Source organism: Leucoraja erinacea, chromosome 10 (assembly GCF_028641065.1).
Source record: "Leucoraja erinacea ecotype New England chromosome 10, Leri_hhj_1, whole genome shotgun sequence".
Lineage (NCBI taxonomy): Eukaryota > Metazoa > Chordata > Chondrichthyes > Rajiformes > Rajidae > Leucoraja > Leucoraja erinaceus.
In genome coordinates this window covers 9921480-9937996 of record NC_073386.1, presented here as the reverse complement: position 1 = coordinate 9937996, position 16517 = coordinate 9921480, and the positions used below count along the sequence as shown (strand labels likewise).

Genomic DNA, 16517 nt, shown 5'->3' with positions numbered 1-16517 from the left:
GTGTTAAATCCATGCATGCAAGAAAAAGCGCTGGCAGCAGATAAATCGGCGTATTTATTTCAACTGAATCGCTTCGCCAGTGCAAGTTTTCCCAAATGCTTGCATTTTGATTGGATTTCTGCTTTCGGACATTGAAGAGCTCAGAACTTTCCACTTGAACTGGGAGGGGGGAACCCCCCCCCCCCCTCCAAACACACACACAGACACATACTGACAGACACCCACAGCAGCCCACCCATCAAATGCCAATGTAACCTGATGCCTCTGCCTTCACCTGTTGCGGCTTCATCAGACTTCTGCAGAGATGAGAGGAGGGCAAGGGGGGAGGGGAGGAGGGCAAGGGGAGGAGGATAATGGGGGAGTGAGAGGGGGGCAAGGGGGGAGGTGATGAGTGGAGGGAAAGGGGGAGTGGGAGGGCAAAGGTGGGTGGGGAGGAGGGCAAGGTGGGTGTGGCAAGATAGGGGGGTGGGGAGGGTAGGAGGGGGACAAGGGTGTAGAGGAGGGCAAGGGGGGAGGGGAGGAGGGCAGGGGGAGGGGTAGGATGGCAAGGAGAGAGGGGAGGAGCAAAAGGGGGGGGAGTGGGCAAAGGGGGGGGGAGAGGAGACAAGGGGAGGGCAAGTGGGAGAGGGGTGGCAGAGGGAGGGGGGAGGGGGCGGGCAAAAGTTGGGTGGGCAGAGGAGGGGAAGGGGTGCGGGCAATGGGAGAGGGGTGGCAGAGGAGGGAGGGGGGCGGGCAATGGGAGAGGGGTGCAAGGGAGAGGGGTGGCAGAGGAGGGGGGAGGGCCAGCTGCCGGTGCTCGGGCCCCGCCTCGAGGTCACGTGGGGGCGGGGAGCGAGAGCGAGCGCTGGACAAGCGGGTGAAGGTAAACGGCGGCGGCGGCGGCCGGTGAGGTTTGTTGTCGGACCCCGAGTGCAGTCGGAGAGAGATCAAGTGCTGCTTTTTCCTTCCTCCCTGGTTGGAATGCGATGGCAATGAAAACGCCGGCGGAACCGAGCTGCGCCAGCTTGGTGAAGCGAGTAAGTTGAGATTATTTTTGACGGCTGGGATCCAACCCGTCGCCGAGCGGCACTTTTTACCAAAGATCCTATAGCAGATATATATATCTTTGCTTTTTACCTCCTTTCATCCCCCAGAAGCCGTGATCGGGAGTGTTTTCTTTTTTTTTTTTTTGCGGTCGGGGCGGGGGGTGAGGAAGAGTTTGAGACTTACCGCTTGCAGGGGTGCTGAGGTCGGAGAGTGTGTCGGTCGCCATGCGTTGTATCGCAGCCGCCGGGCTCGTCTCGCGGCGAGGGCGACCGTTACTCGTGGCGCGCGGAGCCCCCACCGGCCCCGGGCGCGCGCACCTTCCGGCCCGCTCGCGACCAGCGCGCGGACTCCGGGTGACGGCTCCTTCCCAATACCACCCCCCCCCCCCCCCCCCACCCCCCCCACCCTTCTCTCTCCCCCCCCCCCCCCCCCACACCTTCTCTCTCCCCCCCCCCCACACCCCCCCCTACACCTTCTCTTCCTCCACCCCCCCCACACCTTCTCTCTCTCCCCCACACCTTCTCTCTCTCCCCCCCCCACACCTCTCTCGCTCCCCCCCCCACACCTTCTCTCTCTCCTCCCCCCAACCTCTCTCTCTCCCCCCCCACACCTTCTCTCTCTCCCCTCCCCACAGCATACCTCGCTCTCTCCCCCCCCCACACCTCTCTCGATCCCCCCCCCCCGACCCACCTCTCTTCTCCCCCCCCCGCCCACCTTGCTCTCTCCCCCCCCCCCACACGCTCTCTCTCCCTCCCCACCTCCGCCCCACACCTTCTCTCTCTCCCCCCTCTCTCCCCACAACCTTCTCCGCACTCTCCTCCCTCCCTTCCACACCTCTCTCTCTCCCGAGCCCCTCTCCTTCACCCCTCCCCACAACGCCCTCTCCTCTCTCCCCCTCCCCTTCTCTCTCTCCCCCCCCCCACACTTCTCTCTCTCCCCCCACACCTTCTCTCTCTCCCCTCCCCACACCCTCTCTCTACTCTCCCCCCACACCGTCTCGCTCTCTCTCCTCACCCCCCCACACCTTCTCTCTCCTCAGCCCCCCCCACCGTCCTTCCTCCGCCCCACACTCCTTCTCTCTCCCCCCCACACCTTCTCTCCCCCCAAACCTGCTCTCCTCCCCCCCCCACCTTCTCTCTCTCTCTCCCCCTCCCCACCCTCTCTCTCCCCCCCCACCCGGCCCTCTCCCTTCCTCGCCCCCCCCACACCTTCTCTCTCGCCTCCCCCCACCGGGCTTCTCCCCCTCCCCACACCTCATCTCTCTCCTCCCCCACACCTTCTCTCCTCCTCTCCCCCACACCTTCTCTCGGCGCCCCCCCACCTTATCTCTCGTCGCTCCCCCTCACCCTATTCTCTCTCTCTCCCCCCTCCCCACCTCTCTCTCTCTCTTCCTCCCACACTCTCCCACCTCTCTCTCGCCCGCCCACACTCTCGCGCTCCCCCCCCACCCCACCTCTCGCGTCCCCCCCCCACCCCCCTCTCCCCGTCCGCCCCCCCTCCTCCACACCTTCTCGCCTCCCCCCCACACACCTCATCTTCATCCCCCCCACACCTTCTCTCTCCGCCCCCCCCTTCTCTCTCCATCTCCCCCACCTTCTCTCTCCCCCCCCCCCACCTTCTCGCTCTCTCTCCCCCCCACACCTTCTCTCCCCCCTACCCCCACTCTCTTTCTCTCTCCCCCTCCCCCACCTTCTCTCTCTCACCCCCTCATCCACACCTCTCTCTCCACCTCCTCCCCCTCACCTCGGGGGGCTCTCATCCCCCCGCCTTCCCCAAGTCCCTTCTCTCTCCCCCTCCCTCCCCCTTCTCTCTCCCTCTCCCCTCCTCCCAATCCCCCCCCCTTCTCTCCCCCCCCCCACACCTTCGTCTTCTCCATCCCCCCCCACTCCCACTCCCTCTCTCCAGCCCCCCCGTCCCCCCTCCCTGCCCTTCTCTCCCCCCCCCCACCTCCCCCCCTCTCCCCCCCACACCTTCTCTCCTCTCTCCCCCCTTCCCTCACCCTCCTCCTCTCCCCCCCCCACCTTTCCTCTCCCCCCCCCACTCCTTCTCTCCCCCCCCCCCCACAACTCCTACTCCCCCCCCCCCCACTTCCCTCTCCCCTCCCCCCCCCACCCTTCTCTCTCTCTCCCCACCCCCTTCTCTCTCTCTCCCTCCACTCCCCCACCTCCTCCTCCCCCCACACCTTCTCTCTCTCCCCCCCTCACACCTTCTCTCTCTCCCCCCACACCTTCTCGCTCCCCCCCCCCCAGCCTTCTCTCTCTCTCCTCCTCCCCCACCTTCTCTCTCTCCCCCCCCACACCTTCTCTCTCCACTCCCCCCTTCTCTCTCCCCCCCTCCCCACACCCTCTCTCTCCCCTCCCACACCTTCTCTCCCCCCCCTATCGCCCACCCCACCCCCTTCTCCCCCTCCCCACACCTTCTCTCTCCCCCCCCCTCCTCTCCACCTTCCCTTCCCCCTCCCCCGCCCCCCCTCTCTCCCCCCCTCCCTCCCCCCCTTCTCTCGCCCTCCCTCCCCCCTTTCTTCTCTCTCTCCCCCCCCCTCTCTCTCCCCCTTCTTCTCTCCTTCTCCCCCCCCCTTCTCCCCCCCGTCTCTCTCTCCCCCCTTCTCTCTCTCCCCCCCACCTCTCTCTCCCTCCCCAACCTTCGCATCTCCTCTCCCCCCCTTCTCTCTCTCCATCCCCCCCCCTCTCTCTCTCCCCCCCCAACCTTCTCCCTCTCTCCCCCCCCCTTCTCTCTCTCCTCTCCCCCCCCCCACACCTTCTCTCTCTCTCCCCCCCCCTTCCCCTCTCTCCCCCCCCCCCTTCTCTCTCTCCCCGCCCCTTCTCTCCCGCCACTCCCCCCTCCCGCCCTCTCTCTCCCCCCCCCACCCTTCTCTCCCCCCGCCCCCCTCACACGCCCACCCCCCCCCTTCCCTCCCTCTCCCCCCCTCCCCCTCCCCCCCCCTCTCCCTCCCCCCCTCTCCCCCTCCCCCCCCTTCTCTCCCCTCCCCCCCCCCTTCTCTCCTCTCTCCCCCCCCCTTCTCTCTCGCCACCCCCCTCTCTCTCCCCCTCCCTTCTCTCTCCCCCCCCCTTTCTCTCTCTCCCCCCCCCTCTCTCTCTCCCCTCCTCTCTCTCTCTCCCCCCCCCTCTCTCTCTCCCTCTCCCCTCTCTCCCTCTCTCCCCCCCCCCCCCCCCCCCTCCCCCCCCCCTCTCTCTCCCCCCCCTTCTCTCTCCCCCCCCCCCCTTCCGCTCTCCCCCCCCTTCTCCTCTCTCCCCCCCCTCTCTCCCCCCCCGTCTCTCCCCCCCTTCTCTCTCTCCCCCCCGCGACTTCTCTCTCCCCCCCCCCCCTCTCTCTCTCCCCCCCTTCCCTCTCCCCCCCCCCTTCTCTCTCCCCCCCTTCTCTCCCTCCCCCCTTCCCCGCTCCCCCCCCCCTCCCGCCTCCTCCCCCCCCCTCCCTCTCTCCCTCCCCCCCCTTCTCTCTCTCCCCCCCCTTCTCTCTCTCCCCCCCCTTCTCTCTTCCCCCCCCCTCTCTCTCTCCCCCCCCCCCTTCTCTCTCCCTCCCCCCCTCTCTCGCCCCCTCCTTCTCTCTCCCCCCCCCTCTCTCCTCTCCCCCCCCCCCTCCCCTCTCACCCCCCCCCCCCCTCTCTCTCTCTCTCTCGCCCCCCCCCCCTCTCCCCCCCCCTCTCTCTCCCCCCCCCTTCTCCCTCCCCCCCCCTCCCCCCGTTCCCTCTCCCCCCCCCTTCTCTCCCCTCCCCCCCCGCCCTCCTCCCTCTCCCCCCCCCTCCTCCTTCCCTCTCTCCCTCTCCCTCTTCCCCTCCCTCCCTCTCCCTTCCTCTCCCCCCCCCCCCCCCCCTCTCTCTCCCCCCCCCCTTCTTCTCCCTTCCCCCCCCCCCCCCCCCTCTCTCCCCCCCCCATCTTCTCTCTCCCCCCCCCCCTCCCCCCCCCTTCTCTCCCCCCCCCCCCTTCGCTCTCCCCCCCCTTCTCTCTCTCCCCCTCACCTTCCCCCTCTCTCTCCCTCTCCCTCCCTCTCCCCCCCCCCCCTCCCCCCCCCCCCCTCTTTCTCCCCCCCTCCCCCCCCCCCCCCCCCTCTCATCCCCCCCCCCCCCCTCTCCCCCCCCCCCCCCCCCCCCCCCTCCCCCCCCCCCCCTCCCCCCCCCCCTTCCCCCCCCCCCGACACCTTCCCCCCCCCCCCCCGACACTTCTCTCCCCCCCCCCCGACCCTTCTCTTCCCTCCGCCCCCGACACCTTCTCTCTCCGCCCCCCCTGACACCTCTCCCCCCCCCCGACACTCCACCTCTCCCCTCCCGACACCTTCTCCCCGCACCCCACACCGCTCTCTTCTCTCCTTTCTCCAGACATTCAGCACCCCTTTTCCACTACCCCCTTCTTTTCTCTGAACTCCTGGAATAGCCATCTTTCCCCCGGCTCTCGGAACCTGACCCATCAACCCCCAACTCTTGTTCCTCTTAATATCGGGTGGATTCTTGCCACAGTCCTTTCTGGACCTGCTGTCATTTTCATTTCCTCAGCACCACTGCACCCCTTATTTCTTTATTTTCTACATTGGGTCTGAGAACTGGATGGTGTTTTCACTAGCTGGGCCATACATAATGCTTTCTGTCAAACCTTCCACAAGTTGTGTCAGTAGCAGTAGTGGGGTGAATTGACGGTATTTCATCGGAATGCAGGTATTCACTCCAAGATTAGGCACCATGCATCATAAGTAGGGTTGTCAACTGTGGATCTGTTTTTCACTGGGTGCTATAAAAAAACAAAAAACAAAAAAAAACCTCAACTGTGCTTTTTTTTTCTGCTGAATGCCATTTTGACCCAATTTGTGTTCTGTTGCAGATCAGAAAAAGAAAATGGTTTATATATGCTGTCACAAACACATTTGATTTCTGGCTTTCTTTTTCTGAAGGCAGTTGATCAGCCCATTTTTAGTGAATAATTATGGAATTTATTATCCGTTAAGCCTGTGATGCAATACTGGTAAAATGTGCTCTTTAAAAGTTGAAGTTTACTCATGTACTGCTCTCAGCTGAAAACAGGAAAGTCTTGCAACAGGTTATGTTGATGTGGGTTACCACTTTAGAAATAAGCAGTTGAGGTTTACGTTGTTTTGAGATGTTTTGTGCAAGAATTTAAATGTTTTCATGTTCGCTTAAAATTGCTTTTCTGATATGCTTTGATTTGTCTTATTTTGTTCTATTCTATAGAACAGTTGTAAATCTTGTGCAACTTCTTAATTAATATGTAAATATTTCAGCTAGTAGTTTAATGAAGCTTAAGAGTTTAAATTCTGATGACCATAGCACTATTTTGCCATTGAGAACAAAATGAATAACAGTTGGGTGTTCAGTCAGCTGAGACTTGAAGGTTTACTCCCTGCTTCAAAGTGAGATCCCAAAACTTGAGATATTGAACATCTTTAAGAGCATCCATATATTATGCAAGTGATGAGTATTAATTTAAGCACTAAGTTGACCATTGTACTAGTAAACAATTAAAGATATGTGGGTAAATTTGTAATGAAGCAAATTTATAGTTATTGGTGAGGGAAAAATCTTCTTTCAATTTCTATTAAATTTAGTGCTTCGGGCAAGTATTTCAGCAAATGTGATGGAAGATGTTATTGGGCTCGTGTTACGATTCAGTAAAGCAAACTTTCCAATAAAATGTTGAACTTATCGTAAGCATATTAACTAAACTTTTGTTTTCTATTCTCTTTTTAGGATCAGTCATCCTAAACCTTTGCACGTGATCTTTGAGCCTTGTCTACAGATCATCCTGAGAAATTTGCAAACATTGCAACCGCTGGGATGTTGCGACAGACTGTTGGAAGTAACAAACGTGGTTTGGGTTTCTCCCGACTCTCCAGTTCAAATTTCTTTGCATTGCCCACCTCTGGAAACTGGAGTATGGGCCGAAGTGTCAAAAGTGGTTCTGTCAGCAGCATCAGCTCTAACTCAGACTGTTATGACAATCCAGTTGTGGATCCAGAATACATAATGCAGTTGGTGAATGATGTCAGGAAGTTTGCAGATGTTCTGGAGCATTTGAAAGAAGCCTTTCTTTCAGAAGGTGGGTTATTTACATAACGTTGATCTCTGAGTTTCTTAAGGATAAGCTTGATTTAGTAATTTGAAATATGTAGCATTGAGGTAATGGTCTACCTCTGCAGATAACAATTCAACCAAAACCAACAAAATGATTATTTTGATTTATTTATTATTGTGTTATTTCTTATGAACTTGTAATGATGAACATTTTCTCGTTAAACGCACAACTTGCTTTCGTACATGTAGGTGCGTTAATTCTTGTGTAATCGTTCATAAAATTAGCTTGGATTGTCGACTTTTCAATCCCTGAAAATGGGCTTTACTGAAAGCGTGATACAGAATGGATGGGAGGGATCGGTTCAGGATAAATGGAGGGGGGGGGGGCTTTACTGAAAGCTGCTTTGAGGAAGAGTATTGAACTGCTGTAGTCTTTGAGTGGTGAACATGGCACCCGCTGTGTTGTTACCAATATGTTTAGAGATATTTTTGTTTGGCAGTTTTGAACAATGTTGATTAAATATTAAAATGTGAATGGTGTCGAGTTTAGAGCCAGTGCATGCATTTTGCAATGTGTTTTAAGTTGTGTATTTGGTCGGTGCTGCTGAAGAACTGTTTCTGCAAGTTATTTTAATTCAGCAATGTAGGCAAAAGAGCACAAAAGAACGGTGAACGGAGAGAGCATTTCAGTATTGTTTGGTGACTTTATAGTTTGCTCTCTATGTCATTCTTGAAATTGTATTTAGTTAGGTAATATAAATCATTGTTATATGTTGTATGTACAAATTGGTTAAATAATTGAAAAAGATCATTTTTATTTTGGGCATCTTGTTTCAAAGTCTTCCTGTTAATATAGTAAGGTACACAAAAATGCTGCAGAAACTCAGCGGGTGCTGCAGCATCTAGGGAGCGAAGGAAATAGGCAACGTTTCAGGCCGAAACCCTTTGTCTGAAGAAGAGTTTCGGCCCGAAACGTTGCCTATTTCCTTCGCTCCATAGATGCTGCTGCACCCGCTGAGTTTCTCCAGCATTTTTGTGTACCTTCGATTTTCCAGCATCTGCAGTTCCTTCTTAAATATACTAAACCAGGGCTCGAAATTAACAGTTGCCAATGGCCACCTAAAGTCCCACCTGGCATGATACTGCAGATGCTGGTTTATACCGAAGATAGACACAAAAAACTGGTATAAATCAACTGGTCAGGCAGCATCTCTGGAGGAAAGGAATGTGACGTTTCGGGTCTGCGGCAGCGACGGCGGCTCCACCTCCTCCTCCTCCCACACCCCGCCCGGCCTCATAGCGGCCGCTGCATGCCACTCCACCAACGGCGATAACCGCTTTCGAAAGGAACCCGCCCGCACGTTGAGGCCGGGAGGAGGGAGGAAGGGAGAGGCCTCCTTCCGCCGCCTGTAGCACCTGCACCGCTTGGCCCCGCACCTTCCTGTTGGCTGGCGGAGGAGGGAAGGCGGTGGCGAGGAGATCCCAACTGCCTCCCCTTTTGGCGGTGGACAGGGACGGCCAAGGCAGCGGGGCGATGATGCCGGTGTTGTCCGAGGAGCACTGACCTTCCTTCCTCCCCACCTCCTCAGCCCCTTCCTCTCCCTCTCTCTCTTTTGTACGCCCCCCTCCACCCCCTGATCCTGGGTCCCCCTCCTCTCCATCCCGTACGGATCCGCATTCCCGCCGCTATTCAGTCCTCGCTGACATCCCCTGTTCTCCCCTCCCCATCTATTCATCCTGCACTGATGTCCCTATCTATCTCGCATTGATTCTCCTTCCCCCCCCCCCCCCCCATCTATCCTACATTGGTCCCCCAATTTATCCTGTACTGACCCCCCCCTTCCCATCCATCCTGCACTGCATCCCCCCCAGTCATCCTGTACTGAACCCCCCATTCATCCTGTACTGACCCCCCCATTCATCCGGTACTGAAACCCCCATTCATACTGTACTGATCCCTCCATTCATCCTGTACTGAACCCCCCATTCAACCTGTACTGATCCCCCCCACCATTCATCCTCTACTGATCCTCCCCATTCATCCTGTACTGATCCCCCCCCCCCCCCATTTATCCTGCACCGACCCCCCCCCCCCCCCATCCATCCTGCACCGACCCACGACCCCCCCCCCCCCCCCCTCCCATTCATCCTGTGCTGATCCGCCCGCATTCATCCTGTACTGATCCCCCCCCCTCCCCCCATATTCATCCTGTTCTGATTCCCCCACATTTTTTGTTTGGAAGTGGAAAGGAATAATAGAAATTGCATTCATTGCAACATGTAAAAATAATTTAGATACTGTATTAAAATTTTGCTGCATGTCATTGTGGTATATCATGTATTAATTGGTGAATATGTTTAGTTTGTGACTTTATTTGATGCAGAAATAATATGTGAATGCTTCATTGAGCATAATTCCGACTGGTAACTACGCACTTCGTCCGAGCATGTTATTGCACGCGTCATGCAAGCCGTCTTAAATGACCACTGTCATATGGCGACCTAAAAAGCTGCCTAGGTTGCCTGGTTGGCAACAGAGAAAAAAAGTTAAGTGAGAGCCCTATAAACACTTGAAAGTTGCATTGATGTTTCCCCACATATTTCTGATATGGGCTCGTTGAGGGCCTCTTCTTCTACCAGGCTACCTGATGCTCGATGGGTAGTCAGCATGATCCTCTTTCTTCCACCACTTTACCCTCTGCTGACCCCAGCTAACCACCCCCTGCCATGCACGTTCCTGACCCTTTCCTTCTCGCTCCTCTCACCCCCATCCTCTTTCTTACCCCCCCCCCCCCCCCCCCCCCCCCTCATCACTCCAGTACACCCCTTCCCATCCTTCTCTTCCCTCCTCTGACCCCATGGCCTATCTCTGTTTCAACCCTTGCCCATCCCAGACCTCCCCATTTTCTCAACCGAGCAGTTTTATGGCGCATCTGCATTCAGCCTGCAGTGATCATCTTGGGCTTGTGGTTGCATGGCATTTTAACACTCTTCGCTGCCACGTTGACCTGTCTTCCTTGGCCTCTTTTCAACTATGGAGAAAGCAGAGGACAGACACAACGGATGATAGCTTGCACCCGAATGGTATGAAATTGGGAAGGTTCACACCACTGGTGGTCTCTTCTCGCACTTGGTTCATATCTGCCCGTTATGCTGGTCACCTACCAGCCTGTAAACCCACTATCCCTCCCCCAAGGATGGGTCAGATTGGAAGTGAGGTGAAAACTGAGAGAAAATGGCAAGCTGTGACTGAACTGAGAAATCCGTAAAGCAGGTATCCAATAGGTGTTCTATTATTTGGGAGGCCATATTGTGAGTAGCATATGTGGTGTACTAAATTGAAGTGCAGCATTATTTGGAACCATAAGGGGTAGCTGAGGCAAAGGATGGTGAAAGTGCATATTTTGGGTCGTCTATGGTCGCATAACAAGAGGCGAGGTATTGGCGGAGATTAAACAATATAAACTGTCTCAGCTGCAATGGTTTATTTGAAGTTCCAGGAATGGACTATGTTTTGTAGTGAAGTTGATGTAAAAAATGGCAGAGGATAATAAGAATATGGTGGCCCATATGGTGAGGTAAAAGAACAAAGAGAAACTATCCTAGTTCTGGGAGGAAGAATGAGATCAGATGTGTGGGGAATAGTAAGGATACAGTCAGCATTCGACAACAACAAAAAATGTAAATTTATCAGGACAAATTGGATGGTGATCTTGCAAAAAAAATTGCGAGAAAGTGTACTTATGGTAGGTGTGAAAGTCAATGGGCAAAAAAATTAGAATAAAATGGATATGGTGTTTTTTTCATGTTGCTTTTTTCCATTCAAATTTGATATACCACAAAAAGGAACTAATTATATTAAAGGTACACAGAAATTCTGGAGAAACTCAGCGGGTGCAGCAACATCTATGGAGCGAAGGAAATAGGTGACGTTTCGGGCCGAAACCCTTCTTCAGACTGATGTTATATTCATTCAGACTAACATTATATTAGTTTTTATTATTAGCTGTCTGTATGTGAAAATAATTGCAATGTGAATGTATAAAATATCGTCCATAAATAGTTCATAATGATTGATTGAATAGGGTGTAAGTGGTTATGAGGAGAAGGCAGGAAAATGTGGTTGAAAGGGAAAGATCGCTCAGCCATGATTGAATGGTGGCGTAGACTTGATGGGCCGAATGACCACAGACCCTAGTTCAATATTGAATCCGGTGCAGTCTATGATGTTTGTATGTTCTCCCTGTGATTGTGTGGGTTTCCTCCAGGTTTTCTGGTTTCCTACATTTCAAAGACATTCTTGTTGATAAGTTACCTGACCACTGTAAGTTGCCCCTTGTGAAAAGGTGTGCAGTAGGATTTGGGTGGAGTTGATGAAATATGTGGTGCGTCAAATGGAATGTTATAGGTTCTGGAAATTGATATTTTGGACTTGGTAATCAAAGTTGTGTGACATTAGGCGCTTAGTCATGTCATTTCAGATTTATTGCACCGTTCTTTACAGCATACCACCTAAATAGTGGCACTGGTATTTACCCTCCATATATTACACGATTGGAATCCTAAATCATAATCTGGTTGATTTTCTCATTCCTACTAGTTAATTTACAGCAGCCAATTTATCTACCAATAAGTCTTTGGAATATGGAAGTAAACTAAAGTATCCTGGGGAAAACCCATGCGGTCGCATTGAGAATGTGTAAACTCCAGCCTTGACCTCCAGCATTAATAGAACATGGATTTGGACATTTTATTTCACCTTGTGGGTCCCAAAATATGAGACCTAACTTTAATTAGCATGTAGAATCTGGTGGGGACGTGCAGTGTATTATGAAGGTCCTTTCACAATGTTGTTAATAGGGAATTTCATAATTTTGACCTAGGGGTAATGAAAGTTCTGCAGTGTAAACCTAATCCCACCATATCAGATCTTTTTACAGCAATTGGCTAGACTGCCCAATAAATTCTGGCTCCCATGTAACCAGTTTCCCTTTTGGCTATTCTGGTGGCTCGATCTCTGCCATTCTGTCCTATATCTCTTTCTGAGTCACACCCCACAAGCCCAACCAGTTGTATCCCTGAAGTGGAGCAATGACCTGCAGTATACTAAGGGGTGTGTGTTTGTAAATAAACCGTAGTTACTCGAGTAAATACAACTTAGATAGGTGCCAAAATATTAATAAGCTTTTATTAAAGATAATTAAGTTTCTATCAAATAATTCTCTAAACATTAATTGGTCTAATTGCTTTTGAATAATTTAACTCTTAATGAGAAATTAGTCTACTGATTTCTAATCTACATTAATCGGCAACAGAACACTACAGGTCACGTCTTGCACTAGCATGGCATTATTTTCTAACGGTTTTGCAAGAATGTCTTGATGTAGCATAAACTAATATCTTCCATGTAACATGATTTTGCTCGAATTGCCATTTTTAATTAAATCAAAAATGTACCCACAAGGAATATTGGTAGCGGAAGAAATTCGTACATCGTACATTTTATTCTGAATTCCTTATACATTAATAATCAATGGCCTAATCACGAACTAGAATGCTTGTAGGAAGGTTGAAATATTAAAATCTAACTCCAAACAAATTTTTATTGTTCAAACTAACTTTTCTCTGCCCAAATGTAGATTCAAGACTTGTATTCTGTTTTGTCTTGCTGTCCTTTCGACCTAACCCCAGGCTTATTTCTGACCACCTCAGTTTTTCCAGCTTCCTCCAATGTAGACTGTGGCTTGCGTTGTAGCTGCACCACACTACCTTAACGAGCCACAAAGCAGTCTTTCAGTTTCATGCCTTCCAGCCTGTGTGTGTTGCTTTCTACATTCTTGTCTCCCTCCCATAGACCTTCAAGGGGCTGTCCCACTGTGGCGACCTTATTGGCGAGTTTAGATGAGTTTAGGAGAGTTTGAAAAAATGTCATGTTGAAGACCTCCTTCGACTATTTAGAAGACCTCCTTCGACTATGTTGAAGACTAGCTTTGACGAGCTTCGGGAAAATTGGACACCGAATATTGGAGAGTGAAGACGACCTCCTTCGAGTACCCTCGACTACCTACGAATAACATGCTGACCTCCTTCGACTAAACCTACGAGTAAAAAAAGTATCGATTTTTTTTTTCCCCCCCATGGCGACCTTTTTTTTACTCGCTGGCATTTTTCAACGTTGAAAAATATGCCTGGACCTAGCTGAGGCCTCGTGTATGCGGGGACTACTCTCGAGTAGAGATCACTGGTCGGCATTGACTCAGTGGGCTGAAGGGCCTGTTTCCATGCTAATCTAAACTAATTTTGTTATAGTAATGAACTGTAAATAAATCTGGACATAGTTGAGGCAGGTTCTATAACAGCATTTAAAAGACACGGGAACAGGTACAAGACAAACGCTTCTTGATGAACTTTGTTCAACCAAACAATTATACTGCAAAAGTCCTTCATTGGTTGTAATCTAGTGAGTTAAATCCTCAGGATGTGAAATGACCACATTAGTGCAAGCCGATTTTTCTTCTCTAATTTTCGATTGCTAATTGCAGGGATGAATGTGCCCAAGTGTCATTTGATGTTTTATAAATATTCGCAATCTTAAAATCAACGTATGTAATGTCATACTTGGTGTTGACTAGACAATAAACATACTAAATCCAAGATGTGTGACAGATGTGGTTAATTCACAATTGTAGTGCATAAGCTGCATCACATATCAAAATAAGTCCATCAAAACTGCATTGTTGTGCCCCACTAACAGTGGGTGTATCTCCAATGAGGGACATGGTTACTGGAGATTGAACTAATTTAAAACGTGGGTTCAAAGTAAATTTCTTCCAGAGGCTGATAAATCTTTGGAGTTCTCTACCCTGGAGAGGGTTGGAAGCTAGTTCATTAGTGGTACATAAATAGGAAGTCAGAAAAACTCTTAAAGGTCAGGGAACTGGGCACTACGGGAACTGGCATAGATGAGATGAGACTTGGGGCAAATGAGCCATGATCATATTCGGGTGGACTTGAGGGACTGAGCATTGTTTTGCGTTCTTATGTACTGTGCTAGAACTTTAGAACTTTTTACTTCTATTCCTTCTACTTAATTTTCATGTTTCCTGTTCAATATGGATCATTCAGTTTTTTCAGGCTGCGGAAGTTTAATAGACATTAATGTTGCATAATGCACAATATAAACTTTTAAAAATGTGCTTCCGTAAACCTCTAACATGATGAATACTTTTTTTTAAATTGGCATATTTATCTCAACACAGCATTTTCTTTAGAAAAGCAATGACATTCTGGTATCAGTGATGTTGGTTTTTAAGTTTAAAATAATCAGCAACCAATCAGAATGAAGGTTCATAACTGAATAATTCCACACAGATCCAGTTTTGCATCACCGTGAGCTCTGCTTATGTATTCTCTTGTGAGCAAAGCAAAGATTTTGGCTGAAATCATGCCTATTTCTAAAATGCCAAATTTAGACTCCCATCAAAGGGATCTACATGAGTCGCTGCTTCAAAAAGGCAGCCAACATTATCAAGGACACATACCACCCGGGTCACACTCTCAATTCACTCCTGCCATCTGGAAGTAGGTATAGGGGGCTGAAAGCTGTAACGTCCAAGTTCAGGAGCAGCTTCTTTCCCACAACTGTCAGGCTATTAAACACTAAAATATCCAAATTGGCTTCGAGCTACATAGACTTGGTGGCATATTTTTGACTGCACTGTTATTGTTTGTTTATTTTTTATACATGCTGAACTTTTTTTATTTGTTTATTATGGGTTTTACAGATTATAATGTTTACATATCTGTTGTGCTATTGCAAGTAAGAATTTTATTGTTCAGTTTTGGGATACAAGACAAAACACTTGACTCTTCACTAATGGTTCAATAGTACTTTGTCACATGTACTAGGGTACAGTGAAATTCATTTTTGCATACAGTTCAGTACAAGTATCACTAAAATGTTTCTTTGTGCTTATGTATAATGATACTTGCACTGACTATACAAAAATGAATTTCACTCTACCTTGCTACATCTGTCAATGTAAATGTACAAGATAAGCAACTCAGTGTATAGTAGTACACTGAGACAGTATACAGAGCTGCCAGGTTTGGTGCCGTTTTCAAATCCCAGTTCTAGGTGTATTCTCAACCCGCCCAAGAAGTCCTGTTTTCTTTGCGATGTTGCAGGGCCTGCCTTGGCAAGCACCGCCGATGGTGTCCTCTATGCTGCTGCAGCCCGTGTCAGGTCCATGTGCTAGCCCTCCTGCAGCGTCGCTCAGTCCAACTGAGCCCCAAGCTGCTACAGGGCCTCCCGCAGTTGGGGCCTGCTTGCTGGTCCTCTGTCTGATTCCGACTCCCTCCTCTCCAGTCCATGGGGCATGCAGGGACCGGGCTTAGCGGGTTCTCGGTTCTGCAGCGGGCGACCCAGGCCTGATGTCGGGTATGGCCGAGGTACGCAGGGGCGACCTTCTGCCGCTCGACTAGCTTATCAATGAACTGGTGATTCTTGTGTATGTTCTTTATTGAAATCTATTGACTGTACCTTAAACCACACAGTTGTCCATTCAGTATTTTCTGTAATAAATCCAAATTTCTGCTGTTTACTGTGCAACCATTGCTCGAATCCCCCCCCCCCCCCCCCCCCCCCCCCCCCCCCCCCCCCCCCCTTGTATCACCTAGCGTTAAATTTAAATGAATTATGCAGGATAACTCATTAAACTCTCACAGAGTTGTGAGTCTGTGGAATTCTATGCCTCGGAGGGCAGTGGGAGCCGCTTCTCTGGATACTTTCAAGAGAGCTAGACAGGGCTCTTAAAGATAGTCATGGGAAATGGGGAGAAGGCAGGAACTGGATACTGATTGGGGATGATCAGTCATGATCATATTGAATGGTGGTGCTGGCTCTAAGGTCCGAATGGACTACTCCTGCACCTATTGTAAATGGTGCAGCAAATGGATGTAATTTCCATATGTAAGAAGTATTCTAAACCAGGCATTGTAGTCTCAGGGTAAGAGGTTAGTCATTCAAGATTGAAATAAGAAGAGACTTATTCAGTTAGAGGACTAAAAATCTTTCAGATTACTTATAGGTCTGTGGATACCAGATTATGGTGCATATTTATTGCTGCAGATAGGAAAGTGACCCGGAAATCTTTCCTAAGAAATCTTTCTGTAGAAATGGTGATGGAAGAAGGGAAACTCATAGGGAGAAGTTCTTGAGAGGTTGGATGTACTTTATTTCTTGATGGGATGCATCGTGATGGAAGTTAAGGTGTAGGATACACTACGATTTTCCATCTCCTCATGCAAAGGAGATGCATGAAAAAGTGGAGCAAGGGCCTCTCAAGCACCCACATGCTTTAGTTTATTTTCAGCTGCGTGGAAAACTTTAGGAGGAAAAAAAAGTTGGGCACCTGGAAGAGTTTAAAGTTCCATGTGAAAAATCGAGAAAGAA

General features: G+C 50.7%; 1 protein-coding gene across 3 annotated transcripts in view; it reads left to right on the top strand.

Annotated features, from left to right (window-relative positions):
* The first annotated feature begins 795 nt into the window (after positions 1-795).
* The window catches only part of LOC129700770 (rho GTPase-activating protein 29-like), a 59171-nt gene continuing 43449 nt past the window's right edge, over positions 796-16517 (top strand). For all 3 annotated transcript variants that reach the window (XM_055641458.1, XM_055641457.1, XM_055641456.1), the window contains exons 1-2: positions 796-1016; positions 6740-7088. In XM_055641458.1, the coding sequence (XP_055497433.1) occupies positions 6827-7088 (262 nt within the window). In that variant the 5' untranslated portion in view covers positions 796-1016; positions 6740-6826. The remainder of the gene's footprint in view (positions 1017-6739; positions 7089-16517) is intronic.